Source organism: Dasypus novemcinctus, chromosome X (genome assembly GCF_030445035.2).
Source record: "Dasypus novemcinctus isolate mDasNov1 chromosome X, mDasNov1.1.hap2, whole genome shotgun sequence".
Lineage (NCBI taxonomy): Eukaryota > Metazoa > Chordata > Mammalia > Cingulata > Dasypodidae > Dasypus > Dasypus novemcinctus.
Genome location: NC_080704.1, coordinates 154,457,001 through 154,466,469, shown reverse-complemented (window position 1 = coordinate 154,466,469; position 9,469 = coordinate 154,457,001). Strand labels below are relative to the sequence as shown.

At 40.9% G+C, this 9,469-nt stretch overlaps 1 protein-coding gene across 1 annotated transcript; it reads left to right on the top strand.

Moving 5' to 3' along the window:
* Nucleotides 1-7,329: 7,329 nt before the first annotated feature.
* Nucleotides 7,330-8,200, top strand: LOC101423010 (uncharacterized; the record flags this gene model as incomplete). Its single annotated transcript, XM_023584416.3, is given in 2 exon segments — nt 7,330-7,511; nt 7,513-8,200. Coding segments are annotated over 2 exon segments (801 nt in total), but the record flags the coding sequence as incomplete, so codon positions are not given.
* Between the last annotated feature and the right edge of the window lie 1,269 nt (nt 8,201-9,469).

Below are 9,469 nucleotides of genomic sequence, written 5' to 3'. Positions count from 1 at the left end.
GATGTATTAGTCTGCTAAAGGGGTCCTGATGCAAAATACTATAAATGGCATTTATTTTGGGTAAGGGCCTACAAATACCAGGCCATAAAGCCTAAGTTACTACCCTCACCAAAGTCTATTTTCACCTGTTGGAGGAAGATTGCTGCCAATGTCTGCGAGTGTTCAGGCTTACTGGGTTACTCTGGGTGCAGGGCCTCTATTTTCTCCACAAGGTCAGCTCTAGACTATCAGGCAAATGGGTCTGTCTCACCCCCTCCCTGGATTTTCTGTATTGTCGAAGGAGTCATCTCTATTCCTCTGTGTTCGTCTCCTGGCTCCAGCATCAAACTCCAACATCAACACTCCACCATCGAAAACCCTCAGCTCTGTCCTTTGCCATGCCTTTTATCTGGGAGTCCCCACCCACCAAGGGGTGGGGTCTCAATGCCCTAATAACACGGCCCAATCAAAGCCCGAATCATAACTTGATCATGCCCAGGTTCAGACCACTTTACAAACATAATCCATATCTATTTTTGGAATTCATAGCTGTGTCAAACTGCTACAGTAGATAACCCCAATCTTTTAAAAAAATGGTTGTACTAGTTTATACAATCGCCAGGAGTGTACGGACATTCCAGCTGTTCTACTTTCTCTACTTACTCCACTTCCTTACCAGGACTTGATACCGCCATGCTTGATAGATGTATTCTTTCGGGTAAGGTTGAATAGGTATCTCATTGAGTGTTTGTCCTGTATATCACTGATGATTGATGATGTTGGGCACCTTCTCCTTTATATATTTAACAGTTGCTCTATTTCTTGCTCATTTTCTTTCCATCGAGTTTGTCTTTTTCTTTATCATTTGGGAGGTTTTATTTATATATTTTGTATTTGAGCTCTGACAGGTTTTCCTTTTTTGCTGCAAATAATTTCTCAGACCTAATCCCCATGCCCTTGTTACTCCTGCCATTTAATGAACAAGCCTTTTTAATTTTATTCTATTTACCAATCTTTACTTTCATGTTTAGGTTTCTTTTTGTTTAGGCTTTGGTGTTCTGCTTAAGACCTGGAATTCACGGAAATAACCTTATATCTGTTTCTCATAATGTTACTGGTATTTAAGATCCACAGTTTAAGTGTATTTCACCTTTGAATTCTTTTTATTTAAGTACCAGGGTCAGGGTTTGAACCAAGGACGTTGTATCAGGGAAGCAGGTGCACAACAGCTTCAGCCTCATCCGCTCCCCTGCATAGAGTTTTGAAACTAATATCGTATTAAATGTCTTTGCTGTTGTTGTATAGAAACACAACTCATTTTTATATATTGTCCTTAAATCCCACAACGTTATTACATCACAAAGCAATTCTGATAACATAGCTATGCATTCTTTTAGAGATTCCATTGAAAATTAAATCATCAGACATTGAGATTTTAATTTTCTTCTTTCTAATACTTATATCTTTATTCATTTCTCTTGTCTCAATACATTGGTTAGTACTACCAGCACAATGTTGCATTGAAATAATAATATTGGGAATCCTTGTCTTGTTCTTAATCTCAAATGGAAAGTATTCCATCAACAGGTATTATATTTCCTGTAGATTTTTGGTAGCTATCCTTCAGCAGAGTAAAGGAATTCCCTTCTTGCCCCAATTTGCTAACGTTTTCATCATGAATGACTGTTGACTTTCATCAGACATATTTCTTTTTTTTTTCATTTAACATTTTTTTAATTGATTTTGTAAAAATATTACATTAAAAAAATATATATGAGGAACCATTCCACCCCACCACTCCCCCCCCACCAGCACTCATTCCCATCATCATGACACATCCATTGCATTTGATAAGTACATCTTTGGGCACCTCTGCACCTCATGGTCAATGGTCCACATCATGGCCCATACTCTCCCCCATTCCATCCAGTGGGCCCTGTGAGGATTTACAATATCCGGTGATTGCCCCTGAAGCACCATCCAGGGCAGCTCCAAGTCAGACATATTTCTTCCCTGCTAAGAGTCTTAAATCGTTTGCTCCTTTGGTTAAAATGGTGAGTTAAATTTCATGATTTTCAATTATTGCACCAGCCTTCCAATCTTGGTCTCAACCCAATTTGATTGTGATTTATTATCTTTTGTGCATACTATGAGATCTTTACATCCAATGATTTCTTTTTCATCAACATTGTTATTGGTGGTAATGATTTTGGACATAGTTTTCTTTTTATAATGTTTTTGTTATGTTTTCTGATAAAGGTTGTGCTGGACTCATTAATCAAGTAGTTACATTTATCCAAAGAATATAAATAATAGCCAGTTAGCACATGAAAAGATGCTCCACATTAGCCTTTAGGGAAACACAAATCAAAATCTTGAGATATCGCTTTGCACTCACTAGGATGGCTACAATAAGAAAGGCAGGTAATAAGTGTTGTTGGAGGATGTGGAGAAATGAGAACTCTCACACTGCTGGTGGGAATGTAAAAGCATGCTGCTTCTTTGGAAAAACAGTTTAGCGTTCCTTAAAGGTGCTGGTGGTGTGTGGGAATAAAAATGATGCTGCTTCTTTGGAAAACAGTTCGGCTGTTTCTCAGAGGTGCTTTGGTTAGTAGTAATATTGTCAGAATTCTCTTACATCATTACTTAAAAATGTTTCATAACAATGCAAGGATATTTGTGGTAGGGTGAGTTCTGAGAGCCCCAGATGATGTTATGTATGTTTGTTTTGTAAGCTCACAGCTATTACTATATACTTATTGTTTATTCAGTTTATGTAAGAGTGATATAATTCAATAAATTGAAAAACTTAAAAATAAAAAATAGATTAAAAAATATTAAACGTATAGTATGACCCAGCAATTTCACTCCTATTTATTCCAAAGAGCTGAAAACAGGTGTTCAAGAAAATATTTTATGTGAATGTTCGTAGCATGATTACTCATAATAATGAAAAGTAGAGACAACCCAAATGCTCATCAATTGATGAAAGGAAAAATAAAATGTGATATACCCAAACAATGGGCTATTATTCAAATACAAAAAGGAATAAAGTACTGATACATGCTACAACATTAATGAACCTTGTAAACATGCTATATCAACGAGACCAGACACAAAGGGATCATATATTGTATGAATCCATTTATACCCAATGTCCAAAATAGTGAAATCCATACAGACAGAAAGTAAAATTATGTTTTCCAGGGACTGAGGGGAGGGTTTTGAGGGACTTGGGGAGTGACTGCAAATGGATATAGAGTTTCTCTTTGGGGCGACGAAATGGTCTCAAAGAAGATTGTGGTGTTGGTCGCATATACCTATGAGGAAAAACCATGGAATTATATACTTTAAGTGGGTGGATTCTGGGGAATGCAAATTACTTTTCAATACAGCAAGCAGTAGAATTGCATCCATCATCCTTGTGGAATCTAAGCCCCCTCTCGATATTGAGTGGAGTGGACATCACCATCCCAGGGTCCACAGGATGGAGGAATAGAGTATGGATTAGAGCGGACTTACTGATATTCTACTATGGAACTATTATGACTAGTAATGGAAGAAACTGTAGCATTGATGTGGAGAAAGTGGCCACAGTAGTTGCTGAGGGCAGGAAGAGGGAAGAAGAGATGTGATGTCGGGGCATTTTTGGGAGTTAGATATTGCAGGGATAGGTGCTGGACATTAAACACCCTGCCATAACCCACTGAGTGTCCTGAGGGAGAGGGTAAGTTACAATGTCAACTATTATCCAAGTGGTGCAGCAGTGCTCCAAAATGTATTCACCAAATGCAATGAATGTGCCTCAATGATGAAAGAGGTTGTTGATGAGGGAGGAGTGGGTGAGCGGGTGTGGGGGGTATATGGGGACCTCTTATATTTTTGAATGTAATATTAAAAAACAATAAAAAGATTATAGGAAAAATAAATAAATCAGAAATGTTTAGAAACAAAAAAAAATCAGGCTGGGGATGCTACCTCGTTTTCGATTATCTGGAAGAGTTTATATAAAGTTTTTGCTATTCTTCTTTAAATGTTTGTAGAATTAGTCACTTAAGCTCTCTGCTCCTAGGGTTTTCTTTGGTGGAAGACTGTGGATTGCTGATTCACTCTATTTTATTTACGAAATTTAGGAATATTCGGGCAAGTAGTATATTCCTGGGAACTTGAATGTTTCATCTACATTTGAAAATTTACTGACATGTTAAAATATTCTCTTTAATATGTTTATACTTGGTGGGATATTAAGTGGCATCCCAGTTAACACTCATGTTTTCAGTTATTTAAGTCTTCTCTCTTTTTTATCTTGATCAATTGTACAAGGAATTTATCAGTTTCATCAGTATTTTCCAGAGACCAACTCTGGTCTTGGTTAATCCTTTCTGTTAAATAGTTATTTTCTATTAATTTGTTTCTGCTCTTATCTCTTTTAATTTCCTTCCTTCCACTGTGAATTTAATTTCCTGTTCTTTCTCTGACTTCTTAAATGGCTAATTAACACATTGATTTTCAGCCTTTTTTTTTCCTCGGTCAACATACCTATTCAAATCTATAAAGTTTACTCTAAGTATCCTTTTAGCGACATCCTGCAAGTTTAGCTGGACCATATTTTCAGTATCATTCAGTTTGAAATAACTTCTAACTTCTATCATGTTTCTTTTTTGAGTTGTCCCTTTCTAGAAGACTATTTCTTAATGTCCAAACGTCTGGGTTTTTCTAGTTTTGTATGTTGTCTATTTCTAGTTTAATGACATTACTGTTAAGGAAAATACCCTTATAGTTTTAGTCCTTTGAAATTTTTGAGCCTTTTCAGCCCAGCATGAAGTAAATTTTTTAAAGTGTTCTTTGAAAACTTTAGTATATTCAGCTAATGTTAGCAGTGTCCTGTGTATTTCCGGTCGGTCATATTTGCTGTACTTTTTTAAAGCATTTTTCTTTATTTGGAAAGGAGCTTTAGATAACATAAATGTTAAGTTGAGAATAAAGGGGATTCTCATATATCCCACCCTTCCCGCTCCCCCACTTTCCCCAATTACAACCTCTTTCATTAGTGTGTTACATTTACTGCTATTCTTTTTTTTTTTAATCTTCTATTTCCTTATGGATTTTCTGGGTTTTTTTTTTTTCCCTATCAGTTACTGAGAGAACTGTAGTAAATATCTTCCACTATAATTGTAAATTTGTGATTACATTTCTCCTGGAAGTTCTATCCCATTACCATACATAATTTAAATTTATGTTCACAGACACGTCAAAATTTGTAAATGTCACAAAACCCTGGTGAATTGAATCTCATTATCATTCTTATCATGAAGCATCCATCTTTATATCTGGTAATACTTTTTGCCTGTAAGTCTATTTTGTTTGATATTAATTTAGTTGCAACAGCTTTCTGTTGGTTATTGTTGGTTATTATTTGCATAGTAGGTTTTTACCAGCCGTTTACTTGATCTTTTTGAAAATTTAAATGTAGGAGTTTCTCTTATAAACAGGTATTACTGAGTTTTGTACTTTTTTCTACTCTTACCATCTTTGTCTATTATTTGGCATGTTTAGTTCATTTAAATTTAATGTCATTACTGATTTATTTGGGTTTAAATCTATTGTCCTACGAAATGACTTCTATTTGTTCTTACCACTTGTTCTGTTCTTCCTTCTCTACTTTCTTACCTCGTTTTGAATTCATTGTTTAATTTCTCCATTGCCTACCCTCACCTTCATTTTCTGAGAAGTTTATGCTTGTTGGCTATTATTTCAGTGGCTTCATTAGCGATTACAATATACCTTCTTCTCTACTTATCAAATGTTAATGTTATGTGGTACTTTCACTGGCTTCCCATTTCAAGCAAGAATCTCAGAGCACTTTATACCCATGCATTCCCCTCCTGATTTCTAGGCATTTTTAAAAATGTACTTTAAGCCTCTACATTTTAAAGCCCACTCAGATCTGTCCGTGTAAGTTTCCAATGCATTGCTTTTCATTCCTCCCTGCATTTTCCCTCTTTCATCTGTGATTATGTTCCGTGTACCTGAGGAATACCTGCTGGCATTTCCTTTAGTGCTATTCTACCGGTGACAACTTCTCTCCGGTTTTTTGGGGGTGCAAAAATGTCTTTATTTCATCTTTATTCTTGAAGAATATTTTTTGCAGAGCACAGGATTTTCTATTGGAAACTATTTCCGTATATAGAAGATCATATTCCATTCATTTTTTTCTACCGAGAAGCCAGTTGTCAGCATAATTATTGCTGCAGGGAAGGTAATTTGTTTTTATCCTCTGAAAACCTAAAGAGTTTTCTATTTGGCTTTGGTTGTCAATCGTTTTTGCAAGATGATTTAGGTGAAGATTTCTTTCATTGTTCTCTGCTTGCTGGTGGCACTCAACTAATCTGTTCAAATACTGCATTTGCTTTACTCTTGCTCTCTACTTCTGAGACGCCAATTAAATGTTGTCTAGTTCTCTTCGTTATCTCTCACCTTATTTCCCATCTGTTTGTCTTTCTGTGTTTCATTCTGGATGTTTACTTCTGACCTAACACTCTCTTCAGTATGTACCTCTTAAACTGTGTCCAGCCTGTGAATAAACACATCCAGTGAAGAAGGCAAGGCCTATCATGAACCTCTTTGTTAGCTGTGTGCGCCTGTATCGTCACATGTTCGGAAGGCACCCAACCCCTCTTACTTTTATGTTTTCAGCAGCTATGGTGTTGACCGTGTGATTATTCTCTTTGGTCTCTTACTATACCAAATCAGACCTCTTTGAACATTTAATCCTCTTTACACTGCCTGGTCGTGGTGCACTGTTCTTTGAATATGCTGCTTCGGATTATGTTTACTAGTGAGTTCTGCCTTTGATGTTGAAAGGCATCTGCGTCTGTGCCCAGCGGTGCCAATGTCTGACTGAGAGCTACATAACTTAGCAGGAAAATTTGCCAGCAAAGCATTACTCAGATGGCGTCCTGAGGCAGAGGGGCTGCAAAGTAACACCAAACAGCGGTAAAGGCTGGGCAGGGAGGAGACCTGGCAAGTGGATGCCTCAGGCCAGGGTTCTTAGATCATCTAATCTCCACACCCAGCCGCCACAGTCCTGCGCAAATTAAGGCGGGTGCCCAGAGCTCCTCCCTCGCTCCCTTCCACCCTGCAGCTCAGGTTCCAAGCGCGCGCCCCTGTCCTCCCCGCCACCCGCGGAACTCGGACGGCGCACGCGCACTAGCAACCCCGGCCTGAGGGCAGAGCCCGCGCACGCGCCGCGGCCCCGCCCCACGCGCCAATCCCTCCGCCCCCGCGCTGGCCTGCCTCCCCCGCAGGCACTTCCCCCGAGCCCCAAGGCTGGCCTTCTGGGGGGCCTGAGGGCAGCCCCACCATGAGGGGCGGAGAGAGCAGGGTGCGGTGGACTGGCGGGCGCAGCTGAAGAAGGTCCTCCCACCCTACCCCGGCGGCCCCAAGCGCGCGGGCGGAGGAGCCCGATTCCCTTCCGAGGCGTTTGACGGCAGGACCGAGCGGCTCCCGGAGTTTATCGTCCAGACCCGCTCGCGTGTTCGTGGACGAGAACACATTCTCCACCGACGCCCTGAAGGTGACGTCCCTCATCACCCGCCTCACCGAGGCGGCGCTGCAGTGGGTGATCCCCTACATCAAGAAGCAGAGCCCCCTCCTCAATGATTACCGGGGCTTCCTGGCCGAGATGAAGCGCGTGTTCGGCTGGGTGGAGGAAGACTTCTGGGCCGGGACACCCTCGGGCCTGGGGCGGGGGAGCTGGGGAGGGGCCCCTGCCCGGGTCTCCGCCGCTGATGGGGCACTCGCTCCCCGCCCCTCCGCGAGCCACAGCGCTCTCCATGCCCTCCCGTCCCCTCCTGCGCAGTGTCCTGTTCCTGAGATAGCCCTCCAGGTCCTCGCTGTTGCAGCTGGGTCTGGATCTGGAGCGCGCAGCCCCCGCATGTGCAATGGGATTCTGTCCTCTGCTCAAACTGCAAGCCAGTCCCTTGTGATGCCCCGGACAGACCACGACAGCGCAGCCACTGCGGCCTGTCAGACCACCAGGCCTGCCGCAGGCTGCCCACAGAATGGCGCTGGCGGGGCCATCACCGTGCACCACATCCCAGCGACACACTGCCATCCTTGGCGTCCTAGGACTCACCTAGGACGTATCTGAGCTGGCCACAGCACTTGAAGTGTGATTCAGTCACCACCACCCCCTCCCTTATCCTTCAGTGAGGCCGTCCCCCCTCTGCTCTCAGAGACCTCATTTGCCCATGCCAGATGGGGGCCTTGGAGCTAAATCGAGGATTTTTTTTTAATCCTGTGAATCGGTTAGTTGTTCTCAAATTCCAGAATCCTTGAATTTGCAGCATTCTGTTAGTCATGGTCCTGTTGGTCAAGAAATTAACCCTGGCATTCTGCCCAGCTCCTTAACACTACCTTGACATGTTAATGCTTGATGGGATGCCGACAGTCAGAGTCAAAACACTACCTGGACAAAAGTCTTTTATGGTTTTCAAGAAAACAGACATCGTGTCTCAATGAATATGGTGCCTTTCTCTGTCTGGCCCTTAAATGGGGTCAAAACTTGTTCAGAAGCTACACCACCCTGTCATTCCATGGCTTATGTTGACTTTTAAGTTCTCAAACAGAAAAGACAATACTGTGGTTGTCCTAAAGATGGAAACCTTGCTGGCGACCATGCCCCTTGGAAAATGGCCTGGACCTGCTTTTGGCCAAGGAGATGTGAGAAGGAAGGCTTTTCAGAAATGTTTTCTAATTTCCCAAAAGCAGCTTGATGAGACAACTGCCAAAATAATTGCCAACAATAAACAGCACACAATTATAGGTGAACACAGTCAAAGTCTTATTTAAATTACTTTTAGGACAAACCCCTCCATGATAGAGGTGCTACCGAAAAAGTATTTACAGTTCTAGAACCTTGGATATGTAGGTAGTGGAGAATGAAATGCCAGATTGCTTGTCAGCATAGGTTCAAACGTCCTTGAAGACACACAGTACAATAAAAGTATAACCTCATCCTAAAGGGAAGAAAAAAGCCATCACTCATTTTTTATGTTAGTCTCTTAAATCTATAGTAACGTGTTCAAAGTCTCTGTTCCCTCATGTATTGTTGGTCAAAGTTAAATATCCTGTTAGAGTCAGATGATCCTCTGATGGGATTATAGGCCAACATTCTGGTGTGGTGTTTAATAAAAGTCATGCAATCAACTTTTTTTACTAGAATTTTTTCATTAAATTTGCCATTTATCCCAGTTCAATAAAATGCTTGCATGGAAAAAATAACTTAAGAAAAAACACTACTTATATTTTTGCTGTTCAGAACTTCTTTAAAGCAAAAGAAGGAATATCAATTAACCTCCTTGGCTTAAAAATGTCTTAAAACATGTTTTTGTAATTTGAAAATCGTGTGATGCCTTGAAATTTTAAAGTAGAAAGTAAAACCAGGGGAGCGGATGTAGCTCAGTGGTTGAGTGCCTGCTTCTCATGT